Source organism: Teleopsis dalmanni, chromosome 1 (genome assembly GCF_002237135.1).
Source record: "Teleopsis dalmanni isolate 2A chromosome 1, ASM223713v2, whole genome shotgun sequence".
NCBI lineage: Eukaryota > Metazoa > Arthropoda > Insecta > Diptera > Diopsidae > Teleopsis > Teleopsis dalmanni.
Window position 1 is genome coordinate 214,304,482 of NC_051846.1, and position 26,443 is coordinate 214,330,924.

Here is a 26,443-nt window from a genome sequence, read left to right on the forward strand (position 1 = left end):
TTTATTATTTATTTATTTCTATTTGAGCCAGTGCACTTGAGCACTTTTACTCTTTCTTAACTCGAGGTATTTTTAAAACCCTTCTATACGCCCTAGATAGATAATACAAATAATATGTAAACTAAAAGATATAATTCATTCATAATAGCAAAGCATCGTCTGCTAACGATATTACTTGCGCGATGAAACGATGTTTTCACTTCCAGTCCTTAAAATGAGAGAAATTTGAAAGTCGAACATGAAAGTCGACAAAAATCGGATTGCATACGAAGAAACACGAGTAATTTTTAGGAAAAACCAAAATTATTTAATTTCCATCAAACTTTCTTGTTAAACCTTCAAATGTTGCTAATACACATCAAATTTGGAAGAAATTTCGCATTCATAAAAAGTTGTTCAAACAAATCTCATGAGTAATACGCGCTTAATGACTTATTGGTCATTCTCTCTCGCTCCAAAACTACATACATCAGTAAATTTTAATAAATTTGATAAAAAAAGAAGTGAATATGTTAAAAAAAGAACAAATTTTGGATTTCAATCTGTCATAATAAAAAGAGTTGTTGTTGTTTTATTTGAAATAAAGTTTTACTGTGAAATTGGATAGAAGAGAACCGTGTTTTTGTAAAAGATGGATGACACAAGTGTTGGCAGATGGAAAGAGCAATTCATCGAAATTTTTAACCAATTACCAGAACATTAGGCACACACATTTGACACTTCCATTGAATTAATGAGTCCAGTACACTCGAAAACCTTCTAACAGTATTGATCAACGGTACACATCAACGGTACACATCAACGGTACACATCAACGGTAAACAGCTTGGAATAAACAAAACCTGAGAAGTTCAAATGTTATTCATTGTAAGCAAACAGTGCACACATAATTGACACTTCTGTATGCCATCAGTTGCAGAAGCAGCGCGACCAGGCCAATAGCGGCGGCATTAGCGCTGCCAGCTTGTTTATGATTCTCTTAATGAACTAATGAATGAGCCTTTTTGTTCAAACAATGGAACTATTAGACACACAGTGGGCAAAAGTACAACCCGCACGCTTCTGACTAGAGCAAGCTAAAGGTGAAGTGCAGACAATCTTTTTGTATGCGCGCTGCTACACTAAACAATGTCGGATAATTAAATCACTGTACGTAATGGAACGCAGCTGTGTGCTCGTGTGTGAGTGCATCCATGTATTTAATTCCATGGCCGGCAATTAATATATCGTCGTTATTTGCCGAATAGTGACGCAGCTCGACTCGGCAGTAATGCCGACCCCGTCAAAAACTACTATACCCATCGCGCTAAGCACGACAACAATTTCGTGTGCACCGAAGTCGCAACAACAACAGCAGCAACAGCAGCATCAACAGCAACAGCAACAGCTTCTTGCCTCAATGGCGGGTATTGTCATTTACCATGGGCTCATTAAGTAAAATATCGAATTTTGTGTGCACAGAGGCTCTCACGGAAGTAGAAAGTAGTATTAGTCGCAGTGGTACTGTGTTGCTGTGTTGCTGTGTGAGTGTGCGGTCAACTATGAAATGCCTGATATTCTGTTCTGACTTGGGTGCTCTGTCTTGTGCTGCTTAGATTTTAATAGTTTTGTCTAATTAGCATAATTGATTATGTTGTTTGCTGAAATTCTATGCATCGTTTATGTCAGTGTCTGTGCAAGTGCTGGTGGCAGCTCCAGCCACAGTTTCATGTCCCAGACTCATCAGTGCTGGACTGTTGCAATTCGACACGCGAATAAGATTTTCCGCCGCTCCTTCGTAGATGTTTACAAGACGTTGTCGTGATAATATTTAAAGTGAATTCATCTACAGTAAATAACCTTAAGAGCTTATAGTCTCAAAAGTTCATACAACGAAGTCTACTATAAATATAAAATGTTCTAAACTATTAAAGGAGATAGAGAAACTGGAGCTAGTTTTCCTAATAGGATAAATATAATATAAATAATCTAACAAGCATTATGTTTGTTACTTCGCATTTCTAAAAATCATTAACGTTTCAATATACTTTTAATTTAAACATTTTATATGTCTCGATATTAATTAAACTCTTAATAGAAAAAAAAAATTTATTAAAAATACAGGCGTACTATCGTAGAAACGGCTTTTCGTCAAACCCTCACTTCAATAAATATTAGAATATTGATCAAAAGCAGTTGGACGCTTAGGTCTCAGCTGAATTCATCGCTAGCATTTAACATTCAAGCAAAAAGAGGTTTATCCGAACAGTAGTGAACTACAACAACAAAAATTTATTTTATATTATTTTAATTAATTGAATTTTTGGCTGACCATACAGCTGTTTCGTGTGTTGCGAAATACCTATTATCAGTGGTCTTGGAAATAATTCTTGTCTTTGATTATTCATAAATAAATATTTTTTGATATTGCAAGTACCAGGAACCGAACTCGAATCCTGACAAATGTTCAAGCAAAAATAAATTCAATACCAAGAGGATGATCTAGTATTTAGGTAATATCTTAAACTACGAGATTTTCTTCTTGAGATTTTCTTTTTGTTTGTGTACATTTATAAAATTGTTTAAAAATGCTTATGATAAAGTATTTTAGTTATATCAAAAATATCATTTACTATATTTTACCGATCACTTTCTGTAATACTTTTTAATACTTTTGTATTCAAAGTTTTTTTAAAATATTTCTTTTTTATTTTCAGATAAAAGCCTATATGAAGCTTGCAATCACAGAATCACAGAATTAAAATTTTTTAAAAATGCGTTTATAGTGAAAATAAGTCAGTTAAAAGTAATATAAGATTAAAAAAATTTATGCTGTTTAATCGAATTTAATAGAAAAAAACATAAAAAACTGGTATGAAATTTAAAAGTAAAAAAGTTGTTAATATCTTCTCCGACTAGCAGATAAAGTGGTTCTAATTCATGTGCTGAAAATTTTCGGTGAATTACATATGGCAAGAATAACAACAAAATCAGTGTGCGAACATTACAGAAGTGAAGTTGTCTACATCACTTCCTAAAGGAAAACTCACTCTGCGTAGTACGACGCATCAGTGGAGGATTCAGAGATATCGCTTACGGCATCAGAGAGCACCAGCACCTACAGGAACGGTGACCAGCATGAAAATCATTGTCCCATTTAGGGCGCTAGTGATAGCCCATTTATTTTACTGCGTAGCGCCAGCTGGTGGTAAGTACCAAAAAACTATCTTTAGATTGAAATCGGGTATGCAAATACATTGTGACCGAAAAGTTTCCGGTCACAATGTACAAACGCAAAATTCTTAATCTTCATCAATATTTATTTTATCTCCTTCAAAATATGCTCCATTAGAAGCGATACACAAATGCCAACGTTTCTTCCAATCATCAAAACATTTTTTATAGGCGCTTTCCGGTATGGCTTTGAGTTTCCTCTGCGAATTCTGTTTTACGTCTTCTATGGATTCAAAACGCGTTCCTCTGAGTGGTAATTTGAGTTTGGGAAACAGGAAAAAGTCACACGGTGCAAGATCAGGTGAATACGGGGGCTGTTCGATGGTATTTATTGAATGTTTGGCCTTAAAATCGTTGATAATGTTGGCTCGGTGCGAGGGAGCATTATCGTCATGAAAAATCCATGAATTATCCTTCCACAATTGAGGCCGTTTACGGCGGATATTTTCACGCAAACGTCTTAAAACAGTCAAATAATAGGCTTTATTGACTGTTTGTCCTTCAGGGACGAATTCATGATGCACCACACCACGAATATCGAAGAAAACAATCAGCATTGCCTTGATTTTCGAGCGACTTTGGCGTGGTTTTTTCGGTTTCGGCTCGTCTTTTCCTCTCCATTCCGATGATTGTTGGCTTGTTTGCATGTCGTACTCGTAGACCCATGTCTCGTCACCCGTTATGATGCGTTCCATGAAAGTTGGATCGGAATTGGCACGATCAAGCATGTCTAACGAGACCTGTCCACGATGGTGTTTTTGGAACAAATTGAGGTGAATCGGAAAAAGCCGAGCGTTGACACGTCGCATACACAAATTGTCCACCAAAATCAAACGAGCCATCTCACGACCGATGCCTAGCTCTCGTGCTATCTCTCTAACACTCACATGAGGATTTTTGAACACGATTTCCTTTGCCTTTTCAATGTTTTCGTCGGTGGTAGAGGTCGAAGGTCGTCCAGAACGCGGCATGTCTTCGACGGTCGTACGACAGTCCTGAAAGGCTTTGTACCACTCATAAACTTGAGTTTTCGATAAAACTGATTCCCCATAAGCCTTTTGTAGCATTCGCAACGATTCTGCACACGAAAATTCGTTCGAAACACAAAATTTGATGCAAACTCTTTGATCAATATTTTTCCCATAGTTTTTTTCGCAACCGCACTACTGAGGTGAACTGGTTTCAACAGCTGCCGAAACGAACGGTTGACAGATCGCGCTCATTTTTGGCATAGTAATTAAAGGACAGTGCTGCCAAACTACATAAACTTAAAATATCGAAAAATATACAGCGCGCGAATTTTAAATGAGAACTTCCGAAAACCTTTCGGTCACAATGTACATTGAAACATACTAAAAATGATCAGATGAATACGAACTATTGTGGTTTTTAAGTTATGAGATTCCTTTGAAGTCCAAATTACAGGTTATCAAAGGATTTATTAATCGAATTCGGTATGTGAAAATATTAATTTCCTTCAAAATCTAAATTACGGGAGATTTGGCAAACTTAATTCGACCAAAAATCTATGTGAAAGCGATAGGCGGCAGTTCAAAGTCCTTATGTTAGCAAATTTGATATGTTTTGGTATTCTGTGTGTTTTTATTGGCCCACATATGCTCTGCAGCCCACAAAAATATTTTTCTAACTGATTTTGTGAAGCATTAAATTTGAAATGCAAATTTCGTACGTTTTTTTAGATCGAAAAAAACTTGCATGAAAAATTTTCTGAAAACACAACGGCACGTTTCTCCTTTCAAAGGTGGCGGTGGTGGTGGCCTTTGGTGTTGGAATCAAAACTCGGCACATACACACATGAAGCAATATATACAGATGCAGCTTCGTTTACTTATATGCGTACAATACATAGAACACATCAGTACCAGGTTTAACAGCAAAGCAGCATCACAAATTCCAATGTAGAATTTGCGAGCGCGTCCTAGTTTTTTTTATTGCTCCGAGCAAAATCCAAATTCTGGTTTATTTTGCAAACACATATAAGGTAAACGCTCCTACGTCCTTCATTAGCAACAAAATCAACAACGACAACAACGACAACAACAACAACAACGACAACAACAAAAGCAAGTAAAAACAGTATCTACAACAACAACAATAAAAGGCAGAAAGCAAAAAACAATGTCGGCAAGTGTCAGTGCAGCGCAACGTCATGTCGTCAGCAGCAACCATAACGCATAACGCATAAAAACATCAAAAACTTTCACCGGGGCAAGTAAACGGACAGACAAATCGAATTGGTGTTAGCAGCATTACAATGGGAAAGTGCAATGTCTGCCCAGGAGTACTAAGTATAATTCGTTGTACTCGCAAGTAGCAAGTTCGTTCCCGTGTTAAAGTTTGGAGAGCAGAATGTTGTTGTTGTTGGCGCCTCGTGGGTTGTATGCTACGTTGCATTTGGTATTGTTGTCTTCGCCATTAATTAGCCACGGAATTTAATTCCGCTTTCATTATTCAAAATTTTGCAAATGCAAATGCCAGTTTGTCTCTTTCTCGCGTGCATGAAACGCTCATTCACCAAATTCTGTGTTCGCCTGCGACAGGAAAGTCAGTGGGGCGGGAGTAGCCGGATCTAAAACTTTCAAAAACGAAATGAATAAACGTCAATTTTAATGCGGAATGCAAGCCACCAGGCCGCAGTTTCCATTTGCTTGCACCGAGCAAATTTACTCATTTTATTTCATTTATTTTATTTCATTTGCTATGTATATCTACACAAACTTATTAGCACGCAAACATTGGAAGCCGGGATGGCGTGTACCAACTTAGCTAGTTTTGGAATCTGCACTTGATAATTTTTGATATTTTTCAGTAATTAATTACGGAAATGCAATTCATTAAAATTTCATACTCGCTTTTTGTCATAGAATCAATGTATTTCCTAGTACGTGGGTTATATTAGGTTAGGTTATGTTATTGTGGTAGTAGTGGGTCTAGTTAACCAACTAATTTAAACTCTACGGAACACTAACTGTTTTTATTTATGGAACTATTTTGATGGACTAGTGAAGCACAGGGTCTGTTTAATCTTAACTCTAAAAATATGAAATATTATATAATCAAATATAAAAGGGGTACTGACATTTCACCCTTCGAGTAAAATCCATCTGCCCAGTAATTTACTTTTGGTCCAGCTTAAAGTTTGGCAACCACAGAAAGTTTTATTTGCCTCCAAACATAGATGAGATTCTGTTACCTCAGATAGACCTTTCTTATTAAAATGACAACGTACATCATGATGTGTCAAACTATCTGTCAATTATCTCAGTGCTGCTGTACTGATTAGAGACGCCCTACCATAGTTGTACTGATGAATCAGGTAGTACCAAATAGTTATCTGAAATTAATATATTATTACAAAAGAACTTTGTTGTGCTTCTTGCTATAGCTGGGAATTTACGGAAGAAATGTTTCACTGGTTATTCGTCATCTTCTGTCTCTACAACTAGTACAGTACTAATGAGCTATTTAATGTTTATTAAATAGCCAGCGAACGGTTCCAAAAGCCCAGAATTTTATTTCTAGTGGTTTTCTTAAGTCAACAGCAACTTTCTAAATGGCGAATAAACACTATCCTGATCAAAAAGATGGAAAAATAGTTCTAATGCTTTAAGAATACTCTGAAGCAAACTCTTTGGTCAAACTTGAAGCTGTCTGTAAAGTTGAGTACCTTCACAGCAAGTAAGAGCCCCTCTTACACAAATTCCTAGTATTTGTTCATGTCTGTCTACTAAGCAGTACGAAGTAATAAGGGCGATTATTTAGATTTAGATTTTCAGATCCAGATATTCAGATTTTTTTTGTTTTTTGATGTCTACGGGTTTCAAATGCTATCGTTTTCCGATGATAATTAATTGCATTTACATAACTCTTCCTGACACTAAATAGCATATTAGGCTTTGCCAAAGGTTTTAGGTGGTTATAATTTCTGAGTTTTTCCTATCGCCGGCATAACCTAATCTCTACACTAACTCTGGCGTAAACCCACCTATAAGAAGTCCAGTATCAAATCGAATAATTTTTGTCACTAATTTGCATCAGTAAAATGTGAAATCAAATAAACGGTAAATCCCAGAGTAACAAAACCAAAACAGTGTTCTGTGGGTTTCCGCACGGTCATGATTAACCCATCTTCTGCCGCATCTATATTTCCAATTTTATTATATGTCTTACACCTTGCGATTTTATTTTCTTTTAAAATTGTTGAATGTACTAAAATCACAAGTACATCATTCAAATATGGAGCTTATACATCTGTTAATAGTATTGTATTAAATATATGCAGGGTGTAATAAAGGGTATAAAAAATTTCAAAATTGTTGGAATGTTTCGTTGTTCTATTGGTTCACTGCAGAGAAAAGTTTCAAACACACCTGTATTATTTGACTGTTGAGAAATACATTTTTGGTTTTTATTTGTTATGTTATTATAGAGAAAATGTTAATTTTTCATCATAGTTTCTGTAACCATTACGTTTGTTCTATGTGTTCTCCAAAATTTTTACGATTTCTCTAATTTTTATTTGATATTTTTATGGACGTGTTTTTCATAAATTTCCACACTTAAAATAAGTATCCAGCACATTCTTGTTTTTGGCCCACTGGCTAACCCACTCCAGTTTCAGTGTTTCAATGTTTATGTGTTTATACTGAACGTATTGTAAATTGTGCTGTACTTACTCAGTATAGTTCTGCCGTTGGTCCTTCTGCAGCACCGTTTCCCATACTGCTCCTGTGTATGTGTTTTGTGTACTGATTTGTATTTATTTATTTTTGAAAGGAAGCACGAATTTTCTTATTTGTACTTAAATATTGTATACGCGAACAATGGCTGCCGCCCCAAGTCCTGTGCGCATTACAAAACAGGACTCCCGTTCCATATTTCTCGTATTGCTCTTTCATTGTTACTGTGGACTGTGCACTGTGGACTGTTGACTGTTGACTGTTGTTGTTATTGTTATTGTTATTTATTTTAAGTTGCCATAAGGCAAACGAGAAATATTTTCAGCAAATTCGGAGGTTTATTTTGGAGATAAAGATAATCTTTTGTCCTTGAATCATAATTTTGGATTCTGTTAAATTTTCGCTATAAAACTAATTGACATGCGATATGAAAGAAAAAAAATTGACTACTCATTTATGCCTCCACTTGTTTGCCATTCTATTTTTGGTCGGCAAATCCAAGATAAATTTGATTAGCTTTCACCATGGAGCTGTTGAGGATAATATTTTTGCATTCCTCTGAAAATATAGAAACGTTGTTTTTTTGGTAATTTTTAGCGTTTTTAGTATAATTTTATTATAGATTCCGTAATTCATTACTTTAATTGAGATATTCCAGCTCGAGTACTAATTTAGTTACTGGTAACTCAATTTGTTGAAATGAATTTTCTATGCAAATTTTCGACATTTTTCACAGATTTTAATTATTTCGCAACAATGTTTAGAATAGAAATTCTCAAAGCGTGCATATCCTGTCAATGCCGAATTTGTCAATGACAAATTCATGCGGGCTCGCGTTTTATTGAAATAATTTTCAAACTGGAATAATTAGCCGAATTTATGTTTGCTGTATTAATTTTATTGTGCGGTATTCATTAGTTCCATTCCAATCATTTATAGCATGAATATTGAACATCAAAGAGGTCGCACATTCATTTAATTTACAGTTTTACCAATTGAAATGTCAAAGGCAGCGGAATGGTTTCATTAAAGTGGCACTTGTGAAAATCATAACAAGTGCAGTTTCACTCATGTCCCACAAAAAATTTGTTCATTCACTTGAAGAGGCCAAGTGAAACTCACTAAATTGAAAGAAAGAAAGTAACATGTTTCCTTAGGTATCAACATGTAATCTTCGCACATTTTATATGTCTCTTGTACTAAAACAAGCGACACTCTTCGTTATTCTTTATAATGTATTTTTCCCAATAGACCATTTAAGTTTCACAAGGGACGTACGCATTCCTTTATCACAACAACGAGGTAGGTTTAAGTAGCAAATTGTGTCGTGGTGCTTCATCATACCACAAGTAGCATATGACAACGTTAATGTGTGATTTTTATTATTAAAGACGCATTTACCCAGTCATGCGCGTGTCACCAACTTTTTTTTAGTGAAATTCAAACAATGAGAACACAATAAGTTAAAAACTTACACTTCCTTAGTAAGTGAATTCAGAATCATCATACAATTTCAGGGAATGCGGGGAATGCTTTTAAAGAAACGAAAAACTACTGTAACCAAAAAAGATGTAATTTCTTAACGTTTAGAAAAATTTGACGCATTGACTTTACTAACATCGAAAAGATCTATTCTCTTCATTTACTAGAGTATTTAGCAGCTATAAGATATATACTGGCAAACCCATATTGTCAACTCAGGCAAATGTAAAAATAATATGGGACATTCACCGCATTCAATTCGTTTTATGAATTTTAATTAATTATGTCCTATTTCTTTAAGGAGATTATCTTTTTGAATCAATAATTCAACCAACCACCTTTTAGTTATTAAAAGTAGTTGGTATGCAATAGCAAACAATCTGACCATCATTTATTATTCTAATTAATTTAATCGATTAAAATTAATGAGTGACTAGAAAGAGTAGCTCAGCCTGATTGGGATAATATAATTGCCTGTAGACAAGCTAAAGAACCCATGCAGAATCGATCAAAAGCCAGAACTAGGAAGCTACTAATGCTGAACAGAAGTGGCATCCGAGTTGTGACATGATTTCTCACTGGAAATTACGGAGTAAATAAGATAGATAGATAGATATCGAACCCGGGAATTACTAGAAACGGCAGCTGCAGACTTTGTTACGAAGAAGATGAAACAACAGAACACATTCTGTATCACTGTGATAATGTCGCCAGACTCAGACTTCAGTACTTATCAACTGCCTATCCACTTATAACGGAATTAGGCAACATCTCTCCAAAGGACACAATGGCCTTTTTAGCTGGCACTTGTCTTGATGCAGCAGTGACGTAGTGACAAGTTTCCCAACCCAATTTAATCTAATCTAATCCATAATTTCATTAATTAATCCAGACATTGAAAATGTCTTACGGCTTATATCATATTGCTCTACTAAATTAAGTTCACTTCATATCCATAATATATTTTTTGTGCTGATAGGTGGATTGCATTAAAAGCCACAGTGTAAGACTTTAATCCACTAAAACCAGCTTTTAAGAATGAATAATAAAGATTCGAGTTATTGACCGTGAAGGTCAGAAGCCAATCCATTAATAAACAGACGACAGTGTGGAAATGGATTTAGTAATTTAAAAGCTAAATTCATCTCAGTACAGTTGACAGGTTACTTATACAGTATACAAACTGGGATCGTGAAAAAGGTAAATTTATTGCGTGGCAGATAATTATTGCGTCGACACAGATGAGACAAAATCGTTTTACGTAATTCGCTTAAGATGATGTGCTTTGCATTTTTTTTCAGACAATCAAACTATATTGTTTCTCGATTGGTTAAATTTATTAAAACCTGAATACTCTGAACTAAATTACTGACAGGATCTAATACAGAAAACTTTAATATGTTGGATAATAAACCACTTTTCTTTGACAGACATTCAACGTTGTTCGTTGTCAAATAAATTGCGGTCAAATGCCAAAAAAGTTGTACAAGGAATAAGGAAAAGAAGACTAAACTCTGTTTTAATGCTGAAGGAGAGTTTTTTCACAACTGAGTTATGATAGAAACTTTTCTTAATTTAATAATGTCAATTTTAGGCAAATTGCCTAAAACTACCCAGAAGTGATTGTACGAGTTTGTAAAAGTCAATTATTCATTTTATCTTCAACTTTAACGAAATCCGCACTGTTTAATATCTTCTATTAAAGCATTGAAGGAGTATGTTCAACTTAAGAATAGTGAAGTCTTTAGTTTCAATAAAGTATGCGGAGAATGCGGCGTCAAAATTTTGCAATACGATTTCAGTTAAATGTAACGAAACGAAAGAGGAGTGTATCATGCACCTAGTGTAGTAAAGCTCTCTACCCTCAAGAGAAGTACTAAAGTGAAGGGTTTTGTGAAAATCCGCAAAACTGCACTCTTATGCGATGATATTTAAATTCAGATTAAGAATACCACGACAATGCATTCATATTTATTTCCCACTGAAGAAACTGAGACTAAAGTATTGTGTGTTCGGGTGGAACTGTAGACTCTGTGTAAAACGTTTTATAAATTTGCTTAAAAACAAGACTAACTATACATTGTCAATAAAATATATGTCATATATTTTGCTCAGTTTCCTTTAATTTGTAAAATAGTTTTATTTCATCACAATTCTTAGAAGTCATGCGTTGCGAATATAAACTCATAAAGATTCGCTTATAATTGACACATAGTGAAAGTGTGATTATTAGTACTTGGATGACGGCCTTTAAATAAAATAAGACTTTTTCCGTGTTATCTTCATTTTTAACAAGGCTTTGCTTTGTCTTTGATGCTTACATTATGTGATTTAAGTTAATGCGAGCACTATTACAAGTGGAGGCACAACTGAAATCTTTCCAAATAAACGATTTTAAAATTATGGCATTGTCCCTTCTCGCTCTCAAATATGTTAGGAACACAAGACAAACAATTGGACGTTTTAAAGATTTCATTGTTCTTTAAGAGTTTCAAAAATTATATTTAACAACAGAATTTTACACTTTTGTCATTTTAACCTTTTTCGGATCCTCTGTCGTGGATTATATTTATATTTTTTTTTTGTTTTACTACTGTCAAGGCGATTATCTGTAACACGCTCTGTATTACTAACGAAGTGTCTACATAATTAATCTCCTTCGCAGCCGTGGTTAAACCTTTGTCATTATTTATCTCGTTGTTGTTGGCGAAAATTATCTTGCGACCAACATCTTAATAGCAGTCAAAAACTTTTCAAACAAACACCAGATTAACCCAACAATACCATTTGTAATGAAGATATCCTCCGCTTGTCGCTCCACGGAATAAAAAGCTAAAATGAGAGAAAGAAAGCTCGTTAGCTGTCTTGTTGTCTCAAGTAGTTAGAAAAAAAACTCTGAATCATCCTTCTTCGTTCATATTAAATTCGCACACATTTTCCTGCGCTGAAATTCACAAAAATATGGGTAACCCAGAATTCCATTGTATTTCACGAGTTTTTGTAAAGAAAATGGTCCCTTCCCTATTATTATTCGTGTATATTTGAAAAAATTATGTTTTAATGAAAATTTCGCTACATACATACACTTGCACAATGTACATATTTCTATCCATATTCCAATTTAAGTTTTTACGCTACTCTTAACTGTGCCGCTCCACATCCTTCCGCTTTTCTGGTGCAGAAATTAACATACGTTTGCATAATCGCAAATATTTCTATATTTTCCACAGCAGAACTTTACTCTGCGAACCGTGAAAATAAAAGTGCAACTTCAGAGTAGGCAGTGAGTGAAAATATATCTAAAAGGGGGAACAAGAGTTCCAGCGGCTCGTGTGCGTCTTCAATGCAGAAAAACAATCAAGTAGCATACTGTCGTGGTCCTATATCCTTTAAATATCGTGAAGTACGAATAAATATGAATTTATGACAAAAAAGGCGATGAGTCCTTAAAACTAGTCTTCAGACAAAAATTTTTTGGCAATAATAATCCAATGTCGCTTTCCAATAACGATTGCCAAGACTCATAAAATTTGTTTTGGTTATGAAAAAATATAATTAACAATTACATTATAATGTGAAATATGTTAATGACTTATTAAGAATATTTATCATGTTTTCACTTTTTACTCCTATTACTCAAATTCCACATCGTACCCCATAGAGTACAGATATTCTGTACTTAATGGATGCTTATGTCTAACTGACCTTTACTAATTCTATTCGTGGTTTTACAATTTGAAACCCGTAATTTTAATCAAAGGTTGTTTGTCGAAAAAAATCTTTGATTTATAGTCGTACAAGGTACCAAATAATTTCTTTATAAACATTTCCATTAAATTTATGTGAATGCGTGAATATTTGCAGAAACAAACAGAAGGATAGAATTCATATGTTTTGAACGTGGCTTACTCCTTGTGGTTGATAGCGTTTGAAGCCAGCCAAAAGGTGAGCTACAGTATTTTGCATTAGTGCGAGTAGTTGGCTTAGCTGCCACTTTAATTCGAGCCACTGCTCCATTACTACTATAGCTCGTGTTGTTGTACAGTTCACAAACAGATACGGACATGGACTCAGATATAGATTTGTTCACCTACCCGCACATCTGTGCACTCGCATGTATGAGGAGAAATTATATTTTGTATTTTTCATGTTCGTATTTATGAGAATATAACAGAGTATCTGTGTTGTTGTCGGTACTGTGCGCTGCATTGGTACTGCTGATGCCGTGCTGTCATTTTCTACAAATTAATTGCAATGGATTGCACGTTGCTATGTCAAATGATGATAAGCTCCAGTACGAAAGTAAATTGGATGTGAAAGGAATAACGAACATAATGTTTTACTCTGCGCTCTGGATGTGTCTGTTTCAGTTTTTGCTGCACAAATAAACTCAATAATTAAATGGAATATTCCGCAAGACTAATTACTAGTTTATTAATTTAGCTCTTTTTTATCCTTTATTTTTCGTATATAACTACATGTACTCGCCGTGTTGATTTCAGCATCTTTTTTTATCTAAAGTGTATATTCAATTCTATAAGATTTTCTACAATACTCAGATGTTAATGTGTTCTACATATTGTAATCAAATCTTTGGGTGATATTCGTGATATTTGTCAGAGTATATTATCATCGCTTACTTATTTTTGGGATAAAGCACAGAAGCTTGTGCTGTACAAAAGATATTTTAAAATTTCTAGCTTGAATACTACTACAAAGTGAGTGAAAATTTTGTCGAGTTGCACTGCTGTTTAAAGAAAATTGTTCCCATTTTTTGTATTAATATTCAAGTAATTCATACACATCTATCTAAGTTCAGTAATGCATGTAGAGGACTGCATGTGGACTGCACACTACTTTTAAAGTATATTAAAGTGTAATCTCTCCACTAGAAATAACTTCCAATGATTTATTTGCATTTTATATGAATTTGACTCTCCTTAAAATTCTAATCATTATTCAATATCCTGACAAATAGTTTTACGAAAAGAAATAGCCGACTCTTTGTCAATGGAGGGAAGAATTTGCAATAATTCAAGACGATGAGTTGCAAATACATGTACATATTGAAATTTATAATAAATTAATCTGGTGATAAGTCTGTCAGTTACGATAGACAGTTTTTATGCCATTCATTTTAGAAATCGCGTAGTTACTGAAATTTTTAATTTGAACAATAGTAACACACACACACACACACACATGCACAGGACTCTTGCCATCCAATCGTGTTCTACTGAGATTATTTCAGCTTCCAAATATTTATACACACAGTGAAACATTATACTATAGTTGTTGCGAGTCAAACAAAAACACAACAACACAAAAACACAAGAATACAAAAACACAAATACAAGCGATGCACAACCAAGCAAACTTACGTTAATGTTATTGCAAACCAATCAGTTAGTTGGCGCATGTGGGAGCAACTTCATTGTCATTGTAGTTGATGTCGATGTCGATGTCGATGTCGATGCTGACGTCGTCGTTGCCGTTGCCATTGCCAACGCCATCGTTTAAGTTCTTGTTGTTGTTGTTGTTGTTGTTGTTGTTGTTGTCATGTTGTCATCATCAATCGGAAGGAAATGTAGTGCTTGTACATTAAACAAACTCAAATATGGCTGAACTGGGTAACGCCATCAGTATGCGTAAAGGCACTGTACGGTTGTATATACGCCTGCCTTTGAGTTGTGTTTCTATGAACGTATGTGTTTAGTGTATATGCGAAAAGCATATGACCCTTTACCGATCTGTTCGTTCGTTCGTCTGTCTGACTGTCTAGAAGAGCTTTATTAATAATGAGTGTATTTTACGTTCACAAGCGAGTGTAAATGTGTGCGTGAGTTCTCGTATGCATTTATATGAAGTTATTGTTATACATGTACGGATAGGTATCATGTTATAGCGGAAGTGGAAGTATAAAATTTTTGTTTATGGATTGTTAAGCGATTCACGGAACCGTGTCATAACTCCCTGTTTCTGCTTACAGAGCTTCCTTTTATTTTTATGGTATCCATTTGTGTAGAACAGAGCTTGTTGCAATCATACGCTGAGCACTTTAAATGTTACAGGTACAGACTCCAATCCGTTTCGTTTAGTATAAAATGTTATTATTGCTTCTCTGCATGGAGCACTTAAATTTAAAATTAATTTCAAATGCCTGTTATTAATAAACTCTGGTTTTGAGGGTGTATTAAATACAAATTAAATTCTCAGTGTTTTCATACCAACATTGTTAGGTTATGTTAATTATAGGTGCTTGAATGATTCACAATTGTATTGGATTTAAGCACTTTTTAAATAAAGAACATAGATGGTGTTGAAAATATTTATTATTAAGTCTTCAGTTGACAAAAATTTTTATGATTGGTTGAGAAACAATCTGATGAAAGCATTAACTCATTTCCAGATGTGAAACTTTAACAAATAGTTTTCATTACAATTTGTTTTTTCAGTGTATTTTAAAAATTTATATAAGTATTCGAAATATACATATACATATATACGCAGCATAAAAGATCAACCATGGTCGCAGGCTCCGCTCCGTTGGGAGCTGGTACCCAGTTTAATGCTATTCTGTACTTAATATATATTGGATAGTAATTTTTGCTGTATTGGATGCTAGTGACAAAAGTAGCAAAGGTTATGAACTGAAATATTATAAACTAATAACAGGAAAATTTTAATTTATTATATAAACTAATCGTTTGCTTCATACTCAAAATGAAATGCAGCAAAATAACAAATATTTAATAAAATTATTGTAATTTTTCTTAAGTTCTAAAGAGAAAGTATATTATATCCTATTATAAACCTAAATGTTTTCGTGTGCAACACAAGCAAAAAATCCAGTGGTATTATAGTCTCATACGATGGGAGTTACAACTATTGAACTGATTTTCAGTTCAAAATGGTATTATAGGCGGTAAGCTCATGAGAATAGTGTCGACAGAAATGAAATCGAAAATTAAATACATTTCTGTGATTATATATATAAATCCAAGTCAAAACAAAATGCCTTCCACATAATAAGAACTATTTCATATCCTAAAAAAAAACAAAGAAATCTACTCAAAAGATATAAAAGTTCTAATCTTATTTGGTAGCAGCCATTTCTGAAGTTGCACACGAACTTGCTCACTTTTTCAGCCATGTGAACTTGATGTTATGTCCGAGGACTTGTAGAAAGACAAAATAATCAATGCAAAACTTTTTTGGCTCTAAAAAAAGAAACAAATACTTTTCACGCGATTGTGTTCTTTATAGAAAATCGAACTGTTTACTTGGATTTTTCTTCTGACTTAGCACTTATAGCAAAATTTGAAGCCATGTAAAGCATTATTCTAAGGTATTCCAAACTCCAAATAAATGTATTTGCAAGAATATTTTGTAACATAAGAATGTGGTGGTTCACTTCAAAATGAAAATATTATATTTTCGGTGAGAGAACAAAGTACAAGTAAAATTAGTTTTCTCCAACATGAAAGATATTGTGAAGTACTAAATTTAGTATACCTGAGTATGTTTTTTTATGTGTGAAATATATAGTAATTCTATTTTTAATAAATGAAATCCATTTTTGTTATTATTGAATGTGTTGAATATAAGGTATGTTGTTATTACACATGACAAATAGGTGTCAATATCCTGGCATTGTCTTTGATTTCTCATAAAATCGTTAAATATATAAAAATTTACTGCTTTCACAACTAATTACTTCAATGAATCTAAATCTTTTATTCGTAATTTCGTTCTTTTTCAATTTGTTCAAATTTCGTTCAAGTTGGTCCATACTTTTTCACTTTATAATTCTACATTCATACGAAGATGTACGTTTGTTTATTTTTAATTCTTAATTTTCAATTCCGTTGCACCTTTACTCCTGATCCGTTCTGACCAGCCATAGTGCCCTCTATTTGCACTTAACACAAAAACACTTAAGATGAAAAAATTTTTCTCATTAGTGCAGCGAGCTTAATTCAATTTTCCTTTTACTGTGTCCCCCTCAACCGTCGAATCCCATGAAGTGAACGTTCATGTGATTGGATGCTATATAGTTTTCATTTGCAGTGGAAAAGTGAGGGAAAATATTATAAAATAAGAATTATGGCCACTTTTAGCAGATGAAGAAGCGGCAGCATCTTAATGGCTGCCAAGAGAAAAAAATGGATGCTGTAATGAACTTGTCCAGCATGTTTCGGCTACATCTTAACATCTGCGTTAGTTGTAGCTTGGCAGATATGGATACTTTGTTTGCTTCAAATTTCAAAATACATTTTACTCATCGTAGGAGGTTGCAGTTTAAATGGTAGAGGAAGTTGGAAAGGATGATGTTGGCGTACAACACGATCCGACGCAGATAGAAGAAGGAATTATTAATGGGATTATAAATGTCTTGCAATTATTTTAACTAACTCAAATGGGTGTTACTACTGTTTTACACGCTCAACAGCAACAACTCTGGCGAACGCAGCTCATGTCAGAACACAGTGCAGCACTTAATTGGTATGCTGATGCAATTAACTGAAATGGTCATAATGCATCAAATTAAAAATGATTGTTTTTTGTGAAAATATAAATAATTTAATTGAATACATGTGGCTTAAAAACTTGTAAATACTTTTATAATATCAAGTCTCCGACAGCACTGAATAGATTAGCCAATCAAAAAAAAGTAATGTTGTTTTCTTATAATTAATAAAAATTTAAATAATCTTAGATATTTAAACATAATACAAAATGTTTTACGGAATAGTGAAAATATCTCAGTTTCGCGTTATATTTTATTCGTCAAGCTCACAGAGTAAAAAATAACTTTGGGATAAAGGAGGCGACGTGACTGACAGATAGAGAAGACAATGGATTGATTAGGTTATGCCGATTAATTTGCCCGAACTGTATAGCAACCATTTCCACAAACTTAGTATAGTAATACAGAATGTGTATGGAGTATTATGTATGTGTGACTTATGTAAGATCTGATAAGGCTCGTACTCTTGCAGGGCTAAAAGACTGGCTCTGCAGAGAATCTTTATTTTGAAAAGTCTGCATAATTTAAATTTCTTTTCCAAATCAAAATTATAAATACCATCGATTAATTAAACTGGCAAAAAAGTAGCAAAATACTACTTTTCATTTGCTTTAAAAGAATGTAACTTTAAATTAGCATAAAATATGCCAACATTTATTTGACAACGTTTGTAGTCTGCAAGATGTTGTGCAAGAAACAGCAAATCAGATGGAAACGCATGAATGTACGAGGCTCTTGTCGCCAACACAGTAAGCAGCAACTTAACAACAAGGACAGCAATTGCTAGCATAAGGACTCGCAAGAAATGGGCACATCAAAGCAAGGACAAGGACATAATCTTTCAAATCAACATTTAACTTGGGCCGTAATTTTTGTTTGTGTTGACAAGACAGCACTACCGCGATTAAATAAATAAATAAATGACAAATATTGTGAAAAGAATATAGTGAAAAATTAAATTATATAAAATAAACATAAATTGAAGTTAGGAAAGGAAAATCAAAATAGCTGTGTAAGTGACGTAGAAACGTATGCTAAAAACTCCTCAACATGAGAATGTGCTGGAGACAACAGAATCGCATCTAACTACAGTGATTTAGCAAATCGTCTAGTGCTTCGATTTAGAATTCCTACGCTTTACCGTAGATATTTTGTGATCGGCAAAGCGTTTGGATTCTGAAACGAATTGCGAAGACATTTATTCAACAAAAAATTAGATGAAGTGAAATGCATAGACATCTAGTGTGTGTACCTACTTGAAAACTTTTTAAAAACGTACTAAATTACTATATAATTACATGCTAAGTGTGTAACGACAACTTTTTGATCGAGGTTTAGTTCGTCGGATCACAAGTCCAACAATAAATTTATTTGTCTAAAAGAATACAAGCTGAGACAAAGTATGGAAGAACTGAGAATGTCTTGAACTAAGCAGCGTTAATTCAATGCGATGTGATCACATTCTTGCTGTTTAGCTGACCCTCGTTTAAGGAAATGTGAATATCTTTCCTAAACTAAATGATTTAATTCAGATTTAGTTTAGATTTTAAAATACGAATTTCGTAGCTGCGAAGGGAAAATAATAAATTGGTGATAGAAATGTCAATTTCTACCTCACCTGTGGTGTTTGCTATCAAATGTGAATTTCGTATGCCGTGAGTGATGGATTTATGACAGCAATGGAAATTTCTATCACATTTGTAAAGGACTCCAAAAAGTAGAGATGTAAATTTCTACTTCTGCCACACTTAGCATTTAATCGAATGATCTGGATACCAGCTCGTTGCTTTACTGACTGTCCGGATCCTATTGTTGTGTTAGTTTAATTATATAGGAATTTGTTTACTATTTTGCAAAAGTAAATTTTGTTTTTGCTGTTACTTTTTTTATTGTTAAAGACTTTATAATGTTGTTGGTTGTTTTTAGCAATTGTTCTTATTATTATTTTATTTTTTGTTTTTTGATTAATGTGTGTAATTACGAATCTACAACATACTAGAAACACATAAGAGCCATGAACAAGGTGTTATTCGAGCAAAAGCTATAAAAAGCATTAAATACATCTTTGGATTATCATCTCATACGTCAATGAATGCAGTATATTGGAAATATAAACGTGGAAATTCCAAGTTTGAGGGCGAAAAGTGTTTTAAATTCTTATGTGTTCAAAAGGGTTTGATTTTTTTAGTTTAATTTTATAAGGTGTGTTTACCACTCAGATTCGCCGTACTCATTTCCTAAAGCTTTGCAAACTTAGAATTCCAGATTTATTCCAATGTAATCAGGTTAAATCCATGCAAACCACAAGAACTTGTTAAACCAAAGAAATTCAAGGTGTTCACAATTCTGGCTTGACAAGCCTGCTTACCGCATTTTAGCAGAATGATGACTTAAGTGCAACCTCAGTTTAATCAACACCCAGCATTGCGATGTATCTTTTTCGCAACCCAGATTGCAGTGTAATGGCGCAACTATTAACACCTTAAATTGTCTACTAGTAAGGATACGTCTACACGTGTGCACATGCAAGAGCAGCTGAACAGCCTTTGACACTGCTGCGTCCCATCTCGCACTGTTGGATGTGCCTCTGCATATTGCCATTCGCCATTTAATGGTGCTGTAAAACCATTTTCGCAACCAAATCAGATTTATGCGTTATTCAGAAAACTATTTCACGCTCAAACTGACTTTGAATTTAATACTGCCGCCGTAAATAAGCCGCGATAGCAGTTGCATTGCAGATTCAGTTATCGTTGCTCCAGCAATTCCACAAATTTAAGCGGCGTTGTAAATTTCATTATTTATTAGTTTAGGAGATGATGGATTTGCAAAATAAATTGCGAACAGTTAAATTCAATTCGATTTAGTGTCGTTCTGGGATGTGTGTCAACGTGTGTATGTGCGGTTTTGGTGTAGATACACCATTCAATCTTGCACTCAACACAAAAGTATGCTCCGAAGGATTTTGCAACGAAATGAAGCATATTTGATAATTTGTTTGTAACACGGGTGACATGAGCGTAAGTGATTATCGCAAAAATCACTTAATTTTTGAGAAATAAATTTTCAATTATATTAAGTTCAAAGTATGCAAAGATATGCTATTGATTGAGCATTTCTTATATAACGTTTTCTTCATTACTAAGTTATCGATGGTCCGCGACAATTTAATATTGGAATCAACAACCCTGAGTAATGACTTTTCATCCAAGTTAGCTGCATTAACCAATAAAGAAAACAGCTTAAAAAAATTATATACAAAAATATATAACATATTCTTAAGAGTGCCTTAAATGAGTGTTTTTCACCGCTTTGTAAATATTTAAAAGCGTTGTGTGATTTCTGTAATGTTATCTTGTGCTGGCGGAATCCAGCTTCACAGTTGGTTTTATATTCGGCACAACTGGAGTCGTATTTCATATCTTAATACCGGAAATATTTGCATTTTATGTTAATTTCTAATACCCTCTCTCAAAATTACCAAAAGAGCTAACGGAGATTCACTTGACTGCTGATGCTACACTCACAGTTTATCTCCATTATAGCGTGATCATCATAATTTCAAAATAAACTTGCTTAAATTTAGTACTTCTTTTTGCACTTTACACTTTTATATGCAAAATTTAAAGCCATTAACAAATAGAGAAAGGCGTGGCTGAAACAGCAATCTGAAAGCCAAAAAGGATTCCATCCTACTCACACTTAATCTTATAAAACCTTAACGAAGCATGTCAAAAACTATTTTTCTTAAGTGTTTCTGCTTATAAAAGCCATTAAACCCTTGGACTCCTCCGCCGCTGTTTTAAACGATTCAGCCAGAAGCTGTACTGAACCAGTTCTGCAATTGCCATCCTTCGTGGTTAGTTTCCGGTGTCTTGTTTACAATACAAACGACCAAGCTGTCAGTTCTCCGAATTTGATAGACAAAAAACGTAAAAAGGATTGTAAGCACGCAGAGTCATAAAAACGCTGCTTAGCGAGGGCAATGAAATTAAAGCAAAGACTTCGGTAAGGTGAAGACAACACTCAAGTCCCCCGCAACGTGTTTCCCTGCAAATATGTTTATAAAACAGTCGTTGACAGTTTCGTTGCTCTGTTTTCAGTATTTTGCTCAATAATTATTAAAAATTATGCAAATTTTGAGCTGCTTAAGTTTTTGTTATCTTTAAGATTTTATTTTTATTTCAAATTCTATTATTTTGCTTCTTTTATTTTAAGACTTTAAGAACTTTTGCATTATCTAATTCATTTCTTGTCGTTTGTATCGTTAATCTCAGCAGAGCGTCTCTTTCTTAAATGACTTGTTTGAAAAGATTAAACGTTGTGGGCAACCTTTGCCACTAACTTCAAAAAAAAAATGTTTCTTCCTTTGAATAAAATCTACATTTTCTTATTGAATCCTCTTTTCATGTCGATGTAAAGTACAATATTTTAATTACATTTATTTTTAATTTGGCTGTAAAAGTGCAATTCGTTCTACATACAATAAAATATGTGCACATCCGAATTGACTTCACAGTTCGCTGCACTCAACTCTTGGTTAATGAGACACCGACTACTTTCGAGAAATAGCGATTCCAACGAAGTTCTTTCGAGATATTTGCATCGTTGATTTACGAGTACGTACGGAAAACCCTGTTAAATGAGGTTGCCAGTACAAATAGGAGCCCAAATGCATTCACACTCACACTTGCACCAACACACACACACATACACCGCTTATTCACTGAAATCCACGTTAGCACTAACACCAACCCAAATTAAAATATAAAAGTGTTATAAAATGGTAAAAGTATTTCCATTGCCACTGCTCGTGTTCTGTATTCCGTACTCTATGCTCTATCCTCTATCCTCTAACCCATGCCATTAGCTGTACAGTGTATAGATAAAGCAAGACATGTTCACTTCAACTTTAAGTTGTCGATGTCGTTGTCGTTGTCGTTGTCGTAGTCATTTCAATTTGGTTTTCTTCGCTTTCATTATTTTCTCTTTTTCTGTTTACTTTCTTTATATTTTTGGCAGTTTCGTAACAGTCGAATGAGTAAAAAATTCAAATTAGAATTTACGCTGATTAAAGTTCACTTTGTGGTACTTTGTGGAGCATCGCATACCTCGCTCCCTAAGCCCCAATCAGTGTATATAGCATATACTTGACGGTGGATTGCTCCGATAGCTCCGATTGCTATGCTAAGCTGCTAAAACTTCTGAAAGTACGCGATACCCACACTAGCCTTAGAGAAAATTACATTTTTACGCTGATTAAGAAATAAGTGTAAGCGAAATGAATTTATCATGAATATTTAAATAATTTCAAAGGTAAAGGGATTTTCTAAATACTTCCGTTACGTTAATCACACCTCATTCAGTCCAGAATTTATTCAGAACAAATAATCCTTAGCGAGGCAAGTATAACGAGTAATATGGAGAATTTTTAATAAATTCATTGACACCATTGTTAATCTCCAAACCCCGCAAGATAAAGTGATGAGATATTTAATATTTTTTTTGCAATGATAAAATAAATATTTGCATATAATATTGTTTAAAATAACAGAAAAAAAAGTATTAAGGCATCAATTTGAAATCATTCAGATATATTGCTTAACCACTTACTTTCATATAAGATTTACATGACGGGCTAGTTGGTGATTCGTTGCGAACTAATTTTAGTCTGGTCAAAGAGTAATTTAATTTCTTATAGAGTATATATTTATAAACTCAGTTGAGTTGAACATGCCAAACCCGCTTTGGAATTTATTACACGAATGTAAAACTAACCAATTTGATCCTCTTTGTCATATTGAATTACGAATACTCACGAAAACTTAAAATCATAGATCTACACGATATATCCTCTTTAGTTTTTCCAGTCACGACCATTTTGAATCTCAGTCAGTCTGAGCCACCATATTCTTGATTTTTTCGACTAAATCTACTATAAACATTTTGATTAAGTATTCTTTTAATTTGGGTAATGAATCTCAAATTGACTGGCAGCATATATAGTACCTAATTTTTGTGTTATATAACATCTTTTAACGAGACGTCTATCAAATCTTTCTTTGATTTGGGTGGTAACATACTAAATTTAAGTTTTTCTAGTTTCACACTTGGTTAATTGTTGTCAATCCAAACTAAATACTAAAACCTCAAAACTCAAAACTCAAAATTTGTCAGTAAATTTATGTATCTCTGCCACTTATTATATATTACTCGAATAAAGGAGCATAATAATAAATATATTTTGTTTCTATCTTACTGTATATATTTTCCATTTCTTAACAAATCATTCAATTTGAAAACATTCATATGACTCTTTGAGAGTCTCTTATGTGCGAACTTCGTATTAATGAATTCTTAAAACTTAGTATTCGACACAGACTAACTTAGCTTGTTTTCTCTGCTTTTAATTAAATTCCAACCTAATTTTCCACACTTAACTTCACTTCTCGGAAATCCAGAAAATGCGATTAAAATTGCAGCATCATTTTCGAGTATCTGAACGACGTTTTAATTGTTTTCATCTTCTTGCACTGTTTAGAGTCTTGGATGGGTGAGTTTGATTTCCTAAATTTGCGAATAAAATTCGTTTCTACTTCGATGAGAATAGAATGAAATAAAACTTTAAAACCAACATTTGAGTTGCCAAAAATAAACCGAAAGGGGGAACCGAATTTCGAGTGCTTGTAATTATAGTTTTTCTTGCTTATATTTGATATGTGTTCGTATCAAATGATTTTGAAGTAGCGATTTGATCTCATTTTCCGCATAACAATTCCAGACTGAAATAAAGGTTATTCGTTTCTACAGAAAACAGAACTCTTGCTAAATACATGCGGAATTCTTCGTTTTTATGTAGAATGTAATTTATTACACTGATGAAACTCTAACTGTCTGACGTGTCACTAACCACCTTCAACCATTATGCCAATTAAGTTACTTAAACAGAATATCACAACTCCCTTAAGCAGCAAATTTAAAAACCATATTCTATACAAAAACTGTATGTGAAATGAAATCATATTATTTTCTTTCTACGTGTATTTATTTTTTTATATTTTTAATGAATTTATTTCATTTTTCCCCTTCTTACGTAGGTGTACATATAAGAACTAAATTGAACACTGATTGCTTGCATGTATGAATCGAAAAAGTTTGCTACATAATTGATATGAATTAAAATTAGATATACAATTCAATACAGTGTGATATTTAACTTTGAGTCTTAAATGATGATCATTTTAAATTTTTGGATTAAAACATAATTATATTATATAATGTAATTACTAATTTACTTGATTCGCCATTACAAGCAGTTCCTTAGTATGTGCATACTTTTCTCCGTCTTATACATTGAGGGCGGTTTATGCTCGATCAACCTTATCAAAGTGCCTATCAACCATATCAAAGTGCCTATTAGCTGAAGTATCATCGCCCATCCTCATAATACGGTCAGGTTTTAGATGTATAGACGATAGATGTTAATTCGACGCACAATATCGATGTTCGAATGACTTATTCAGATGCGGTGGTTGTTGCTACTGCTTGTAAGAGCAACTCCGTAATTACAATTGCCTACTGAGTCCACAGTATCATCTATTCGCAATGGTAACTTTTCGATGTCTTCAGACTGACATCGTTGATATTGTGTATGGTGCTTAGTCATATAAAGTTCTTAACAGTTTTAAAAGTACAGTTGGCAACAACCAGCTCAACGTCCTGTGATGCAAATTTCTTCCAATAACAACACAAAGTCATAACCATACAACATAATGAATGAAAGTTGTATGAATTCAAATCATCCAAAAAAATATAGTTTTCATATTAATAGGTCGGTAAGGACTTGTGCAAACTCCAAAGGATAGTGGCGTGCATAAATGATTAACCGAAAAATAAAAATCCCATTTTTCACTAATTTAGTTGCCGAAATACCATTTATCCTTTTTGTTAGAACGACCAAACTGCTACGCTGCGAAAGAGAATTAAGCACATAATGCACTTCAAATTGTTTTCGATGTTGTGCTTTTCTGCCTTGGCTGTTCTGCTGCATTTCGGGGATTGCGATTACTTTAACGTTAATTAGCCGAAAACATAAATTCTTGAATTTTAATTTTGAACATTTTCTATTTTGTTTTAATGGAATTTTAATGAGTCCAAAATGCAATTCGACTAAAATTGCACTTGCATATACCTTGTCTTAAATAAGGACCGCTTATTCCTGTTTTTATTGCATGTGAAACGAAGTATTTAATTTTGAGAATAATTATTTAAAAGTAATAATTTCTTTCTTGCAGAGGCGGATTACACCTTGGACGATTCATTTTGGAATGAAGAGAGTCCTGTTGGTAAGTGACACTAAGTTTGAAATTTAATATACCATATTTTATGCAAAACTGCTTCAATACATAGAAGCTTGTACATAAATGTATACGAGTATCATTCAAAGGGTTCATTTGTAAAAAGAAAAGTGTGAAATACATTTCACATATATTATACATAAATATTAAAGTCTTGAAAG

The 26,443-nt window shown here is 33.7% G+C and overlaps 1 protein-coding gene across 1 annotated transcript in view; it reads left to right on the forward strand.

Annotated features, from left to right (window-relative positions):
* Window positions 1-2,865: 2,865 nt before the first annotated feature.
* The window catches only part of LOC119671915 (disintegrin and metalloproteinase domain-containing protein unc-71-like), a gene marked incomplete at its 3' end in the record, with an annotated part of 88,048 nt that continues 64,470 nt past the window's right edge, over window positions 2,866-26,443 (forward strand). Inside the window, 2 exon segments of the mRNA XM_038082791.1 lie at window positions 2,866-3,187; window positions 26,220-26,270. Of these exon segments, the coding sequence (XP_037938719.1) occupies window positions 3,118-3,187; window positions 26,220-26,270 (121 nt within the window).